Source organism: Lithobates pipiens, unplaced genomic scaffold (assembly GCF_037356315.1).
Source record: "Lithobates pipiens isolate NorthernLeopardFrog02 unplaced genomic scaffold, aLitPip1_a1.2 Scaffold_25, whole genome shotgun sequence".
NCBI lineage: Eukaryota > Metazoa > Chordata > Amphibia > Anura > Ranidae > Lithobates > Lithobates pipiens.
Genome location: NW_027507787.1, coordinates 82,825,674 through 82,842,741, shown reverse-complemented (window position 1 = coordinate 82,842,741; position 17,068 = coordinate 82,825,674). Strand labels below are relative to the sequence as shown.

Below are 17,068 nucleotides of genomic sequence, written 5' to 3'. Positions count from 1 at the left end.
AGAGGTGGACCCCAGGATCCAGTACTTTTGGCAGTAAGGCCATAAAGTTTTACTGGAGGTTGTGCCATTACAGGTCTAGGATTGTGGGTTTCCTCAGGGATCCCCAGCTCCTGAAGGTTTAGCAGAACCCACCGTGAAGGGTGAAGATTGGGTCTGTTGGTTTTACCACAGAAAACCCAGTGGCGGGAAAGGTAAGTAGAGTTTTCCAAGACATTTTAGAATTTTCTTATGACTCTCCTTTAAGTTCCGACAGCTCACGTTGTGTCTGGACTCTGGAACAAGCAGTTTTCCTTTCCTCCAGCCAGCAGACCTCCTGTAAGTCTGGGGGGTTTCCTGCCCACCAAGAGCTATTGCTCAAGCAGTAGATGCGATTTCTTCTGGTAGTAACTCTGCTTTGTGCATCGGGCTATATTTAGAAGGGGGGTTGGAACACTCCCAAAAAAGGAGCTAAAGGGTCTCCCCCAAGCTCTGGAAAGCCTACTCTTCAAATGGCATCCTCCCCTTAGAGGGGTGGCTAGTCAGAGTGAGCATCAGGGCCATGAAATGTTTGCAACTGTTTTCAACTCTTACTCTTTCCTCAGCTATGGTAGGTTTTTAAAAGAAGTTTATCGACTTTAAACGCATCCCAGAGTGGTTAATCGCATCCCAGTGTGGTCAAGATGCAACAGGTTCTCTTCCATTTTCGTAAGACCCTCAGACTGAGGAACTAGCGGCAGGAGAAGACAATTCCCTCAGGGGACCATGGTGAGGCCAATGACTCCTCTTCTGAGGTGTTAATTGCAAGTACAATTTCTTGCTGAATGATCTGCTCCACATTTATGTACCGTTAACTGAGTGTTAGGTTTGCTAAAGCTGTGCATGCCATTTCCTGTCCAAATTTTTTTTTTTTTTTGTATCTGGAGGACCACCCAGATGAGCATTATTCCATGCTAAAAAATTTTTTTTTCTCTGGCAGGGTGAGTGTCTCAGCCTGCGTTGACAGTAATCGGTTAAATCATTGAGAAACCAGTTTTAACAGGCGTTTAAGGTTATCCTGCTCAGCAGGTCCAAGAAGCAGCTTTATGTTTGCAATAGTTGCTACGAGAGATTACTCTTTCACTAAGCCCAATGCAAAAAGCTCATGGCTAGTCTTCCCTTGTGGAAAGACCGCTATCTGGGGATATTTTGGATATATCCAAAGAATTGCTAGCAAAATAAAGATGACCCTTTTGCCTTTTAAATGAAGGACTAATTGTGTTTATTTCAAAGTTCCTTCTTCTGTGCCAAGGACATCAGCCTCCAGGCAGACACAACGGCCTCTGTCAGGTTCAAAGGGTAATCTTCAGGGTTAACACCAAAAACAAAAGCGGTCTTGAGGGAGAAAACCTACAATAAACTGTATCCTCCTTATGAGGAGGTGCCCCCACTTTCTCAATAGGGAGAATTCTTCTACAGTTCTCAGGGATCTGGCAGAAGGAATGTCAAGACAAAAGGGGGGCTTCCTCAACTCCAACGTACAAAGTGGAGTTCCAAAAGTTCAGTCTCCTCGTTTTCTCAGATCAAACGTTCCTAAGGATCCAGAGAAAAATAAAAAATTTCTCTAGCATTGGACCATTTTTGGAAAAAAGTGTGCATGGTGGACCCATGTAAGAGCAGAGATTGGGATTTGGTTAAACCCAATGGACATTTTAGAATTGCTTAATATAAGCTCTCCTTTTTGCATAAAGATGCATATCTACATATGCCCATTTCCTCACTTACTAGTAATATTTTCTTTCAAAGTGGAAAAATAGGATTTTTGTACTCACCGTGAAATCCTTTTCTCTGTAACTAAATGGGTTGCATAGCCTGCCATTAGGAGAAACTAGGCAAAATTGTTACAAAATACACAGAACTTTAATCGGGCCCCTTGCTATCAACCCTTCCCACTGCACCTAGCAGCTTCAGTACGTCAACAAGCAGTATAACATAGAAAAAAGGAGGGGTGGGTGCTGTGTCGGTGAATTACAGAGAAAAGGATTTTACGGTGAGTACAAAAAAATCCTATTTTCTCTTATATTCACTGACAGACAGCTCCTCTCTAACTAAATGGGATATCCCCAAACAGTGCCAAACAAGAAAAACAGCATAAAAACCTTCATCCACCATGGCAAGTGGGAACTAGTGAAACTAAACGGACAAAAAAACAGCAGTGTGTGGAAAAACAGCACTATATAACTGGGTATCCTCATCAGGAGTGATCCCCAAGACCGCAACATTGCGGAAGTAATGCAATAGTGCATTAACCAAAACAGTACTGCGTTTTTAATCGAAAAACCAGGAAAAAATTCAATTGCAACTACACGGCCGCCTGCAAAACTTTGCGGCCAAAACAGGCATCAGCCGATGCACTGACGTCTACCTTGTAGAACTTGGTAAACGTATGGACAGACGACCAGGTCACTGCCTTACACACCTGAGCGGCAGACGCTTGGTGTCGGAAGGCCCAAGAAGTTTAGTCTTGTAGAGTGGGCCGTGACTGGAAAGGGAGGCACCTGCCCCTTTAAGGCATAGGCTTGGACTACAATCTGTCTGATCCACCTGGAAATGGTGGCCGATGAGTCCGCCATGCCCTTCTAAGGACCAGCCACCAAAACAAAAAGCGAGTCTGACATCCGAAAGGAAGCTGTTGCAGACAAGTACACCTTCAGAGCGTGAAGGGCCATCTCCTTGGGGTGCTTGAGCTTAGGAGACAATGATGGCAATACAATGTCCTCATTGATATGAAAGGCCGAGACCACCTTAGGTAGAAAGGACGGTTGCAAACGCACCACCTTATCCCTGTGGATGACCAGATAAGGCGACTTGCAGGACAAGGCCGCCAGTTCCGAAAACCTCCTGGCTGATGTGATGGCCACAAGAAAGACCACCTTCTGTGAAAGGGTCAGCAGAGGGAGCTCCCTGATATTCTCAAACGGCGGCTTCTGAAGCGCCAACACCAGGTTCAAATCCCACGGAGGTAACGGAGGATGCAGAGGGACTACATGATGCACCCCCTGCACAAAGGTACTCACTAATGAGTGAGACATCAAGGGTCTTTGAAAAAAAAGACAGCCAGAGCTGAAATCTGCCCCTTGATGGTGGTCTACACCTTGCTGAAGAAACAGCAGGATCCTGGATATAGAAAAAGAGCGCGGATGCCACCCTTTCTCCTCACACATGGAGATTTAGGCCTTCCAAGTACAATGGTATATCTGCCTGGAAGAAGATTTCCGAGCCTCAACATAGTTGGAATCACCGAGTCCAACAGACCCCGGTTCCTCAATACCTGGCTTTCAATAACCAGGCCGTTAAAGCCAGTGATGGTAAAGCAGGGTGAAGGATTGGACCTTGAGATAGGAGGTCCTCTCTCAACAGCAGTCGCCAGGGAGCGTCTGCCACCAGGCGCACCAGGTCTGCGTACCAGGCCCGCTGAGACCAATCTGGGGCAATCAGGAGTACTGGAATCCCCTCAGCTTCCACTCTGCAAAGCAAATGTGGCAACAGTTTCAGCGGAGGAAAGGCGTAGATCAGCTGGTACTGATCCCACGGAGCCACCAGCGCATCTGCCCACGGATCTCTTGTCTCAGATAGTCTGCCTGCCAATTTTCCACCCCCGGGATGCAAATGGCCGACAGGGCCGGAACGTGTCGCTCTGCCCACCGAAGTACGATTGCTCTTAATTCGAGCAGATTGATCAGCAACTTGGATTCTTCCGTCGACCAGAGGCCCTGAGCCGACTGAATCCCCATCACTCCACCCCAGCCGGACAGACTGGCGTCCATAGTGACCACCGTCCATTTCAGAGGAAGGAACGATTTTCCGGACTGAATCACCGGGGACCTCAACCACCAGATCAGGGAGTCCCTGACTGGCTGGCTCACCTGGATCTGCCGATCCCGTGACCACTGAGATTTGTCCCAATTCGTCAAGATCTCCTTCTGCAGGACTCTGGTGTGGAACTGGGCATAAGGTACTGCCTCGAAGGAGGCTACCATAAGCCCCAGCACCCGTATGCAAAAGTGGAGTGATGACCACTTGCGGTTCATCAGCAGCTTGACCGCAGATCTGAGTCAGCAATTTGTCTGAGAGGAGAAAAACCCTCGCTTCCCTGGAGTCCAATAGTAACCCCAGGTACTCCAGACACTGAGTCGGCACCACCACCGACTTCTTTAGGTTCAACAGCCACCCAAATGCTTGCAGGGACTGCAAGGTGATTGCTACATCCTCTAATTCTGAGGCGGAAGAAGCTCTCAGGAGGAGATCGTCCAGGTAACCCACGATCGTGATCCCGCGTTGTCTCAACAACGCCAACACTGGAGCCAGTACTTTGGTAAAGACTCGGGGGGCTGACGCCAGGCCAAAAGGAAGAGCCACAAACTGGTAGTGAGCTTTCCCAACTGCCAAAACGCAGAAACTTTTGATGCTGAATGTCCAAGGATGCCAGGAAGACTCCTTGGAGTGTAGCGAGTACTGAGCGAACTGATTCCATTCTGAACCTCTGCACTTTTACCAAGTGATTGAGGGCTTTTAGGTCCAATATTGGAAGTACCCCTTCCTTCTTGGGAACCACAAACAGATTAGAGTAGAACCCCTGGAAGCGTTCCGATTCCGTTACTGGTAAATCACCCCCTGATTCAGCCCCTCCCCGCCCCTAACAGGGCCTCCCAGCGAGCCAGGGACATGGGTATGCTGGAGGGAAAGAATCTGTTTGGTGGCCAAGAGAAACTATCTTGTAACCTGTGGAAATCAGATCGCAGACCCATTGATCTGATAACTGGGAGGTCCAACGGGCTGCAAACTCCCAAAGACGACCCCCCACCCGAGACATTGGGTGGGGTCAAACCGTCAAGCGGTAGCACTTGTTCGCAGGCTTGCGGTTCCAGGGATGCTTCTGACCGTCCATGGGTGTCCTGTCAGGCTGGGGTCGTTTTGCCGAAGCACCCGGCGGACGAAAAAGCCGCTTGTGAGCGGAAAAGGAAGGCCCTTGCCTGCGGCGTGGCTCCTTAGGCTTCCTGGCCTGTGGGAGTAGTGTACTCTTACCACCCATGGCATTTTTAATAATGTCATCCAACGAGGCTCCAAAGAGCCGTTGGCCAAGGAAGGGAAGATCCGTCAGGGCTTTCTTGGATGCCTGGTCAGCAGACCAACATTTCAGCCAAATGAGGCGCCTCAGCACCATGGCTGACAGAGGCCCTGGATAGCAGAGGGAGAGTATCCAGGGCCGCGTCACAAAACGTACTTAAAGCCATGCACTAGTTGGTCTGCTAGTTAAACACAGACAGGGGAGGCATTCTGCTCTCCCAATTCGTGGTGCAAAAGTTTTGCCCACTCAGTGTCTGCGACACCAGTGCGGATGCCAGTACAGGTCGCAAGGCTGACCTCACAACCGTAAACAAGGAACGAGCCACCGCTTCGGCCTTCCTGTCCGTGGGATCCTTGAATGCAGCAGTCCCCTGATCCAGGGTCGTTATTACTTTATTTAACCTAGATGCTGGGTGGTCCACGACCGGAGGAGCCGACCACTTTTTGAGAAGGCTTTCCTCAACGCACAGCCAAATTTTTGGGGACCGAAAAGGTCCGTTGCGGGCGACCCCATTCCCTGTAGATGAATTTTTCAAAATAAGTCAAATACGGGAACACCTTAGGTGAACGTGCTGGCTTGTTCGACCCAAAAAAGACTGGTACATCAGCAGAGGAAGCCGCTGGCTCCTGAATCTTCAGGGTATCACGCACAGCTGTGATAAGTGCTCCAACGGGCGCCTTGTCGCGCCCGGACCCGGACGAGGAATCATCCTCACTATACGAACGGTCCTGGTCAGCCACGTCTGATAGGTCAGAGCAGGGGTCTCCAGCCGCAGCAGGGCCTGAGTCTGCATCAGACATCTCCCCAAAGTACAGAGGGGGGGGGGGGGGGTGGCAGGGGCCTCTTACGTGCACCATTCCTGCCACCTGCTGCCTCTGTCTTAGCAACATAGGGGTCAAGTACCGCCATCCGGGTGTCCATGCGCACCGCGCTAACTGCAGGTGACCCGGTTGCTACAGCCTGGATTTCGAGCCATGCTGATCCTAGCCTGTCTGCTCCCTGCAAGGGGACTTAGGACAGTGAAGGTTCCACCCTCCTGCTACCGCCGTGTGTGTGGGGGGGGGGGGGGTACTTAGTGCTAGACTCACCACCCTGGGGCGTTCTGTGAAAAGCCACAAGCAGTGCCTGTAGTCCCTAGGAGGTTCCCAGTTGCAGAGAGAAGAAAACTGTCAGCAGCAGCTCCCACCAGCGGTGCAACGATCTGCAGAGCAGCTTCAGCGTTCAGCAAAGAGCCATCCAGCATCCTGCACACACACAGTGGATACAGGAAGCAGCAAGAGAAAGCACATGTAATGCTGCCACAAGAGGCCAGCGGTGAAAAAAGCGCTCAGGCTTTAATAAAATGGCCGCCAATGTAATCAATAGGTATCCTAAAGAGAATGGCTGCTGAAGCTCACCAGGGGATTTATAGCCTTCCCAAATCCAAGATGGCCGCCGAAACGGCACCTTGCGGTGTCAGAGCAAAAAATAAAACCATGCTGCCTGCTAACAGTCAGAACAACCTCCATAAACATGTTTTGGGACCCCCAGACCCGGACCAGGACTAACGCCAACCACACAGGCTCCCACAGGTGAGTAACAGCGACACATACACACACCGCCCACAGCGCATGCAGATACCACCCTCAGAGGGGAGAAGGAGGGGTGATAGGGACTTGGGAGAGAAAATAGGGAGGTGAGGTGGCCCCCGAATCGACCCCCCAGGGAATGCCCAACTGCTCACCCCACCGAAGCAGGGACAGCCATATTTGCCAGTCCTGAAGAGCTGGGAGACATTCCATCACAGACCCACTCCTGCGTAGTTACAGGGTGGCTGATGGCCTCGGTATACTGTGATCCAAACATCAGTAGTCCGGTCATATGTATACCCCGGAGCACTGAAGCTCACCGACCACCTCTGGAGCTGAGGCATGTCGTGGCCTGCCGAGCCTTAGCTGCGACCTGCTCACGCTCGATGGCCAGACTGGGGAGACTACAAGGATATCATTAACCAGCCTGTCACCAAGCCGGCAGTTGATATTAGATCACAGTATCTTTCATCTTGCGCAAAAAGCAGCAAACCTGCAGCAAAAATATGGACCAAGAGGCCCGCGGGGTTTCCTAGGTCATTCTCCTTGCTAGGCAAAATAAAAACTGAAGCTGCTAGGAGCAGTGGGAAGGGTTGATAGCACGGGGCCCCCCTGCCTGGGGCAGGATTAAAGTTCTGTGTATTGCGTAACAATTTTGCCTAGTTTCTCCTAATGGCAGGCTATACAACCCATTTAGTTACAGAGAGGAGCTGTGTCGGTCGGTGAATATAAGAAATCTTTTTCCAGTGTGTAGCTCTGCTTTCAGACTATCTGCTACACTTTGAATACAAGGTTCTGGCTCCTTTTCTAGCCAGATTGAGGGCCCAATGTATAACGATTATGGTTTACCTAGTCAATTTGTTCTTGTTACACCAGTTGGTAGCCCGCTTAGACCAAAAGTATGGTCACCACATTCGACTACCTGGAATATCTAGGTCAGATGCTCAACCTTGGAGGAATTTTTAAAACATGAAGAAAATACTTGGGTCTGATCATAGGTATACCCAGAAAAGGGTATTCGTACCACAGGCCAAGATCAGCACCATAAAGGTCTGATCTAGGTAGTCGAAGCAAGACTTTTTTTTTTTCTGCTATTCAACTTCGCATGAGGTTGTTGGGAAAGATGGTGGCTTCATTCAAGGCGATTCTTTATGCTCAGTCTCATTCTAGACTGCTGCAAAGCAGTATCCTATTGGTCTGAAACAGAGAATTCAAGCTCTATATTCCCAGACTCCAAAGCCTACTGCCACATCAACCTGATAGTGCTCAATTTCATCCGATCTTAAGCAGAGTCTGGCCTGGTTAGTACCCGGATGAAAGACCACCTGGAAATACCAGGTGCTGTAGGCCGAGTGCGCAGGAGCCTCAGTTTATAGTCAACATGCAAAAATCTGCGAAGGGGAAAATCCTTCTCTTTCAGTTATCTGGGAAATAGCATCAACATATGTTAACCTTTTTTGTTTAGGTTGAGGGACAGACCTGAAAGAGGCAGCTGTCCAGGAGAAGTGGCCAGAAATGGTCTTGCCCTTAACATTTTAAAAATTCAGGCAGAACACTTGGTTCTGAGGCCTGAACGTACAGTTTAAGGTATTGCCCTGCTAGGAGTCCGTTTATGCCACAGCAATGGCCTATATTAATCACCAAGGGGGCACAAGAAGTGCGGCCCAGAAAAAGGTGAAGCTTATCCTATCTTGGGAAGAAGACAATATACTTTGCCTATTGGCAGTTTTCATTCTAGCAATATAAAATTGGCAGGTGGACTACTTGAGTCGCCAGCAGTTTTTCCTGGGAGAATGATCCTTAACCCCTATATCTTCCTGCCAATATGTCAAGGATGGGGAATCCCAGACATGGATATGTTTGCATCCAGGATCAACAAATAAGATTGACAACTTTGTGTCAAGAACAAAGGAACCACTAGCATGCGGAACGGATGCTTTGCTATTCCCATGGAATCAGCTCTCACTGATTTGTGCATTCCCTCCTATTCAGCCTGCATCCACAACTTCTTCACAGGATCAAGCAGGGAGGGAAGTTGATTCTTGTAGCCCCAGTGGGGTCCAGGAAATCTCAGTATGCAGAGATTGTAGAGATGGCAGTAGGGAACCCATAGACCCTACCTTCACGGCCAGACCTCCTCTCCCAGGGTCAGAAGTTCCATCCTACTTTGCAAACAATAAATGTAACGGTTTGGCTATTGAGGCCCACACTCTGAAGAAACGTGGGCTGTCAGGTTCAGTAGTTTTCTACCTTAGTTTATGCAGAGCCAGCCTCCATGGTTATACATTACAGAGTCTGGAAAACATATGTCCTGGTGTGAAACCAGGAGCTGCACCCCAGGAAATAAGTCTAGGTAGAGTCCTTGATTTTTTTTCTGCACATGGGGTGAGAAATAGAGCTGGCCTTGAGTGCTTTTTAAAGGACAGATCTCGGCCTTATCAGTATAATTTCAATGACCACTTGCTTCGCATTCTTTGGTCCATAACTTTATTCAGGAGTTAACTTTGCTTAATCTCCTGTTAAGTAACCCCTGAACCCTTGGGACTTGAAATTAGTTTTGTCGGCATTATATAACAGACTTTTTTGGGCCGATGCAACATATTCCCTTAGTCCTTTTTTTGACAAGGAAACTTTCTGGTAGCCATATCTGCTGCAAGAAGGGTATCAGAAATGGCTGCTCTTTCTTGTAAATTTGCGTCCTCATCCTAACCTTTTTAGTATCAGGTTTTTATCTAAACCAGGATATTGTTCTACTATCCTTTTTCCAGAACCCTGTTATTGGGAGGAAAAATCACTAGTTTTTTTTGATGTGGTGAAAGCAGTCTATGTCTACTTAACCACCTCAATACAGTGCAGTTACACCCCCTTCCTGACCAGACCAATTTTCAGCTTTCAGCGCTCTCACAGTTTGAATGACAATTACTCAGTCATCCAAAACTGTATCCATAAGAAACTTGCGTCCTTTTTTCCACACAAATAGAGCTTTCTTTTAGTGGTATTTAATCACTAGTGGTTTTTTATTTTTTGTGCCAAAATTTATACTGCTACATATCTTTGGTAAAAATAACCCACATTAGTATATATTATTTGGTCTTTATGAAAGTTATAGAGTCTATGAACTATGGTACCAATCACTGAAATGCCCCACAAATGACCTTTTTACAAAGTAGACATTCCAAGGTATTAAGTAGCATGGTGAGTTTTTTTTAAGTTGTCATTTTTTCCCACAATTCTTTGCAAAATGAAGATTTTTTTTTTATTATTATTCTTTTTTTACAAAATTATCATATTATCAGGTTATTTCTCACACACAGCATATGCATACAACAAATTACACCCCAAAATACATTCTTCTACTCTTCCCGAGTACGGCGATACCACATGTGTGAGACTTTTACGCAGCCTGGCCACATACAGAGCACCAATATTGATGTAGTACCTTCAGACGTTCTACGAGCAAAAATGACGCATCTCATTTCTCTATTACACTTTTGAAGGCCCTGGAGTACCAGGACAATGGAATTTCCCATAAAATTACCCCATTTTGGAAAGCAAACACCCCAACGTATATTCTGTGAGGCATAATGAGTCTTTTAAATGGTTAATTTTTTTCCAGAAGTTTTTGGAATATGTGGAAAAAAATTAAAACGCATTTTTTTTTTTTTTTTTTTTTTTTTTTTTTTTTTACACAAAATTGTCAATTTATAAGATATTTTTAACACATAGCATGCATATAGCAAAAATTACACCCCAAAATACATTCTGCTACTCCTCCCGAGTATGGCAATACCACATGTGTAGAACTCTTTTACACAGCCTGGCCACATAGAGAGGCCGAACATTGAAGTAGTACGTTCAGGCGTTCTAGGAGCATAAATGACACATCTCATTTCATTCCTACACGTCACACTCTTGAAGGTCCTGGACCACCAGGACAGTGAATTACCCACAAAATGACCCCATTTTGGAAAGCAAACACCCCAACGTATATTCTTTGAGACATGGGCTGCAAATAGGTACCCGGGTACCCTGATGGGCCGGGGACAGGTACTCTGATGGACTGTGATTGACAGGTACTATGAGGGGTGGTGACAGATCCTCTTTATTGGGGGGGGGGGGGGGGGGCGGCAATCAGTATGATTGGTGTACACTGTAGGCGCTAACGAGATGTTACCGCAATCTCCTCCTCACACACGATCGGTGTGTGAGGAGGAGAACCCGGTAACATCTCGTTACCGTGGTTTGTTTACATTTTAGTGATCGGCTGTGAAAGGATCACAGCCGATCACGTGGATAAACAGCCGGCCAATGGCTGTTTACCAGCGTCGGTGACGAGCAGTGTTCCCAGGGAACACGACGCCCCAATGTGCACGCGCAGCGCACTCACGATCGCGCGCATGCGCCGTGCACAGTCGGGGTGTGACCATCTGTGATCGGCCGTGACTTCATCATGGCTGATCACGTGGTAAACAGCCATAAGCAATGGCTGTTCACCCCCTTCGGTGGCGAGCGGTGTCTCCGTGACACGCCGCCACCGAAGAAACAGTGATGCGCGCGCGCACGATCGCGCGCATTCCCTGTTTAAACGGGAGGCCTCCCGCCACAATAGGTGAGCCGCCTGGCTGTCATTTGACAGCCGGCGGTCAGCATCTAGTTAAAAGGCGATTACTCAGATTCGAAAATCTGAGGTTTTTATTTGTGTTGCCTGAAAGTCCTAAATGAGGACAGGCAGCATTGAAATCTACTATTCTAAATAGATTCAACAAGTAATCGTTCAAGCTCTTGGTTAAAGAGGTGGATTCCACCCTCTCAAATCAAAACACACTCCTCTAGGGCTGTTAGTGCTTTTTGGGCAGTGCATCACCAAGCCTCCATGGCTCAAATCTGTAAGGCCGCAACTTGGTCTTCAGTCTATACATTTACCAGATTCTATCATATAGATGCAAAAGGTCATGAGGATATCACCTTTGGGCACAGGGTACTGCAGGCTGCAGAATTAATCCTCTAGTCTCTTATTGCCCTACTTTTTGTTGTGTCTCCCTCCCTTCAGTTGGCATTGCTATGGGACATCCCACATAGTAACTACTATGGCTTTGTGTTCCGTGATGTACGATAAGAAAATAGGATTTTTAAAACCGCTTACCTATAAAAATCCTTTTCTTTGAAGTACATCACAGGACACAGAGGTCCCTCCCTTCTTTAGTATACACGTGTACTGCTTTGCTACAATACTGAGATACTCCCAGTAGTGGGAGGGGTTATATAGGGAGTGCACTTTTATATCTTAGGGCATATCCCAGTGTCCATCACCTGAAGGTGGCCTATAACTCACATAGCAACTATTATGGCTCTGTGTCCCATTTTTCTCACAAGGGGGTGGCTCTCCACCAGAACACCCTGGTCAGTGCTGATCAGGAGCCAATCAGCAGCCCTTTTAGTCATGCCCCTTTGACAGAAGCTGGCTGAGAGGCCAGCTTCTGTCAGACCGACTGCAGTACATGCGGACTGACATCTGGCCCCTGTGTACCATTCTTTACCCAGTACCGTTTGCACTGTAACTAGTTTTATTTATCAGCCCATTACCTGTTAAATTTGACTGCCAGTCCCAGGTCAGCAATGCAGCATGTCCAGTTTTCCTTGATAAGGATGTTTTTGCTTTTCAGGTCTCTGTGTGCGATTGCTGGTTTTCCCTGAGTACCATATATCTCTGTGTGTAGGTGACACAAGCCGCAGGCAGCAGAGTAAGCCAGCTTGAGGAGAGATCTTGTATCCAGAGTAGCACACTTGAGAAAATCATACAAAGATCCATTCTCATGATATTCTGTTATCAGATACATTTGTGTCCAGGAGCCTGTCCCTTTAATATCAGCTGCTATAAAACCTGTTGGGACAGAGAACAGTTTACTAATGGCAGACAAGACGGTTAGAAAATTACTTGTTTACAGGAGGCACTGCATAGTACTAATACAGTGCCTTGAAATAGTATTCATACTCCTAGAAATTTTCCACATTTGTCATGTTACAACCAAAAACATAAATGGATTTTATTGGGATTTTATGTGATAGACCAACGCAAAGTAGCACATAATTATGAAGTGGAAAGAATATGATAAATGGTTGTCACATTTTTTCTATAAATAAATATGTGAAGAGTGTGGTGTGCATTTGTATTCAGCCCCCCTGAGGCAATACTTTGTAGAACCACCTTTCACTGTAATTACAGCAAGTCTTTTTGGGGATGTCTACCAGCATTATACATCTATCCCCCCCCCCCCCCCCAATAAAGTCACGAGGTGTGAAGAAACTAGGAGGGGCTTGAAGGGCTGGATGTGCGAGGAAACAGGAAGCTACAACAGAGAAAAGGCGATTTAGTGCAGTGGATGGAGGGAGCACTGCAAACCGGAGCTGCAGAGCCGGTTCTAAGGTGACACCATCTCCCCAGCACACAAGGGCAATGCATTTTTAAGGCTTGGTTTTGTTTGTAAAATGTGAGTGCAAATTATATATGTTTTTATGAATAAACTACCCATAAAACAATAAAGCACTATTTCAAGTTTATTGCTTTGCATGTGGGAGAGGAGAGTGGAAGCCAAGGGTAACTATAAGGAAGGTGTATATCATATTGTGAAAGGTTGCCTGAATATAAGGAAGATCCATAAGGAGGAGAAATATTAGAAGGAGCTAACCAAAGGAATTCTTATTACTAAAAGGCACATATATCCAGCCTATAAGGTGAGGGCACATCAAGATTCTTCTATATGTACAAAGGTGGCTCAGTGTGGAGATATTTTATCTATATGAACTGTCTTTCAAAATCGCAGACAGTCACATTGTTTGCACTACAGATTGAATACTATACAGACACTGTGGTGTATTGAGCACGATGCACTTTAGTGCCACCTTGTGGTTCTTTTTTTTTTTTTAAATGTATTTGCAAATCACATTTCTTTTCCTGAATATTTTTTCTTTTGTGATTTTTCCGTTGGGTTATTTCAACTACTGTTGCACTTTATATTTTTATGTGTATTTGAAGTTTATGATGTTTATTTATTCATTCTAACACATGAATATTCTTTGATCTAAACCATTCCATTGTAGCTCTGGCTGTATGGTCAGGGTCGTAGACCTGCTGAAAGGTGAACCTCCACCCTGTTTCAAGTCTTTTGCAGACTGTAAAAGGTTTTCCTCTAAGATTTCCCTGTATTTGGCTCCATCCATCTTCCCATCAATTCTGACCAGCTTCCCTGTCCCTGCTGAAGAAAAGCATGATGTTGCCACCACCATGTTTCACGGTGGGGATGATGTGTGTAGGGTGATGTGTAATGTTAGTTTTCCACAACTAACGATTATTTTCATAATCGATTAGCTGGCCGATTAATCGCTTAATAACCTTAAAACAAAACAAAAAAAGTGGGTCAAATTGACGTTCATTTTCAACCACAGTGACAGGAAAATTTGGAAATAGAAAACTTCTTTGTCAAAGGAATTTGCAGACAGTGTATGTGGTTTTTGTTCAGAAATGAAGGGAAAATTTCAAACAAAATTATTTCATTCAGCGAATGTACAAAGACTTTTCATCTGAATATTCTCACCTGAAAATTGATCCGTAAGGCCAGCAAAAGGCTCAGTACGCACCTATGCAGTTTTTGCTTTTGATCTGTTTCTACAGTGCTTTTTGCGCATGTGATTTTACTGCAATTTGCATTTTTTTGGGCAGATTAAAAAACACAAATTGCTGCAAAAACACATTACATTCTTTTCTGCAGCTTCTCCATTGAAGTATATTGAAAAAAAAACACTGTTTTGCGTTAAAAGTCCCTGACCCTTTCCAAATATGCAGCGGCTGAAAAAAGCACAGATATGAACGTGTCCCATAGGAAACCAGGTAAATGAACTGTAGTATGTTTCTACAAAAAGCACCAAAAAAACATATAGATGTGAACCAGGTCTAAGACGTTTAGTAACATAATGGGATTAAAAAGACTAAAATTAGTCCTTGATGGATTGAACAACAATCCGTGAGATGTTCAAAGCTTGGGATATGTTTTTATAACTTCGCCACAACTTAATCCTTAAACTGTCTGCTGTGTTCCTTGGCCGTTAAGATACGGTTTGTCCACTAATGTTCTCCAACAAACGTCTGAGGGCTTCACAGAACAGCTGTATTTATACTGAGATTAAATTACACAGATGACTATTTACTAATTAGGCGACTTCTGAAAGCAATTGGTTCCACTAGATTTTAGTTAAGGGTATTAGAGTAAAGTGGGCTCAATACAAGTGCATGCCACATTTTTCAGATATTTGTAAAACATGTTGTAAACCATTTATCATTTTCCTCCCACTTAATTATGTGTTACTTTGGTTGGTCTATCACATAAAATCCCAATAACATACATATACGTTTTTGGTTGTAACATGACAAAATGTGGAAATTTGAAGGCACTATAAATGACTTTAAATTCAGCCAAGACCTTTTCCCCTCATTTTAAATAGTGTTAGCACCCTTTTTAGATTTTCGCTTCTATATGTTAAGGATTTACCCTAGCCTTCTGTCCTGATGACATTTTATGAGACAGAACATGAGGAGAACTCTAATGGTAACACAAACAGAAGAAAAAATGTGGGAAAAAAGTGGGAAAGCCTAGAAACCCTGTCAAGTTTTTATTTTGTGTCCCGGTTGCTGATTTTTACTCACTTCCAGTCTGGTCAAACAGTTGTCAGCAGGACGGGATATAAAGTTAAACCTCTCTAATGGACCCCTGGATAGCAGTAAAAACCTTAAAGGAGTTCTAATCCTTCCCCACTCTATCCAAAATTAGTTTTTGGCTGGATAGACACTTTAAAGCAGTATTAAACCTGAAATCAAACATTTATTAGATTGCAGCTGAACAATTCTTAGATGTGACGGCTGTATTGGTTTCTTTTTTAAGCTTTCTTCTATTTTTATCTGGCGATCCAGCCAGCTATTCTGCAGTTTTTCAAAAGTACAAGCTCTCCAGCAGAGTGTATTGGTTTACATGGATGAGACAAACCACTCAACACTAGCAGGGGTGATTAAAATGGGCAGCTTTTGGTTTGTCATGACAAACCTTTATCTCAAAAGGGAAAAAAAACACAACACACTTTGCTGTACCCGATTATAAAGTGTATGCTGGAATTTGGCTTCAATTTGTTATTGCATCTAAATCTGCTAATATATTTAATACTACCTGCCTATCCCACCACCCCCCGCCCCGGACTGTTAATGCTGCTGTCTGCCGTGCCCCCCTGTGCTCATTCCTCCAGAGTTGTGTCTCACTAATACAGGAGTTGCGTTCAAGGCCAGATCTCCAGGTGACATTTGAGGGTCGGTAAGCTGCAATATAATCCATTTTTGGTTTGGGTTTAATACTACGTTAATGCCAACTTCCTAATGACGAATAAAAACTAAACAGTCTACTGTATATAAAAGGAATGTCAAAATTGCTTAACAAAGACATTTTGTGATAAGCAGTATTCTGAAGGTTAGGAGGACAGAAAAGTAATGTCAATTTGGTGGAAATATAAGCAATGAACTCAGCCAATTCATAACTCAATTTTGTCTATTTGCTACTGCCCCATTATAAAACGCCTTTTATACACTTACCAAGAATATTCTCATGCCGCATTAACACAGTTTGGTAGATTTCAGTCTCTCTGAACCAGCTGGCTTCCTCAGCTGTGAAAAAGACTTTGACGGCTACCTTTTCACCTCTCCATTTTCCCATCCAAACTTCTCCATACCTTCCCTTTCCAATCTGTCTCACCATCTGGATCTGCTTAGCAATGGTTCTCTGGACCTGAAAGGCAAAATACAAGAGATATCCTTGCGTGTCTTACTAATAGTCATGAAATATGGTAATGTTTAAATGTGCACTAACTTACCAAAAGAGGAAGCCCTGACCCACTGCCAGAACTTTGTGAAAGGTCAATGAGAGCTTTCAGTGATTCTCCAGCTGGTATGAAAGCTTCATCCTGCTCCAGATCCCTGTCATAGCGCATTCTCTGAGATGCCAGCTTATTCCTGCATCACAACAAAACATTAGCAATGATTTATCAATGATTTTTTTATTTAAACAGTCTTGTACTAAAATTCTGAAGTCTAATCAGCCAGTTAAATTTACCATTTTCTCAACTATAATATTACTTCTTTTATAACTTGGTGATTGAGCTGACCTTCTGAAAATGCTAGTTGCCTGGCTTTAAGACTTTTCCACTAGCTTTAATACTGTTTGAATCACTGATGTGGAAAAGTATACAGATGAAACAAGTAGGAGAAAAGTAAGAAGCCTTTATCTGTATGCTTGTTCGAAGTCAGCCTTTAGCCTGCTGAGATATGTCTCTACTAACTTTGCAATATTTGCCCACTCCTCTTTGCAGACTGCTAAATTTCAGA

General features: G+C 45.0%; 1 protein-coding gene across 2 annotated transcripts in view; it reads right to left on the bottom strand.

Moving 5' to 3' along the window:
* Positions 1–17,068, bottom strand: part of BMPR1A (bone morphogenetic protein receptor type 1A) — a 215,010-nt gene that overhangs the window by 15,301 nt on the left and 182,641 nt on the right. For both annotated transcript variants that reach the window (XM_077454608.1, XM_077454610.1), the window contains exons 8-10: positions 16,558–16,696; positions 16,280–16,472; positions 12,235–12,532 (exon numbers count right to left, since the gene is read on the bottom strand). In XM_077454608.1, the coding sequence (XP_077310734.1) occupies positions 12,235–12,532; positions 16,280–16,472; positions 16,558–16,696 (630 nt within the window). The remainder of the gene's footprint in view (positions 1–12,234; positions 12,533–16,279; positions 16,473–16,557; positions 16,697–17,068) is intronic.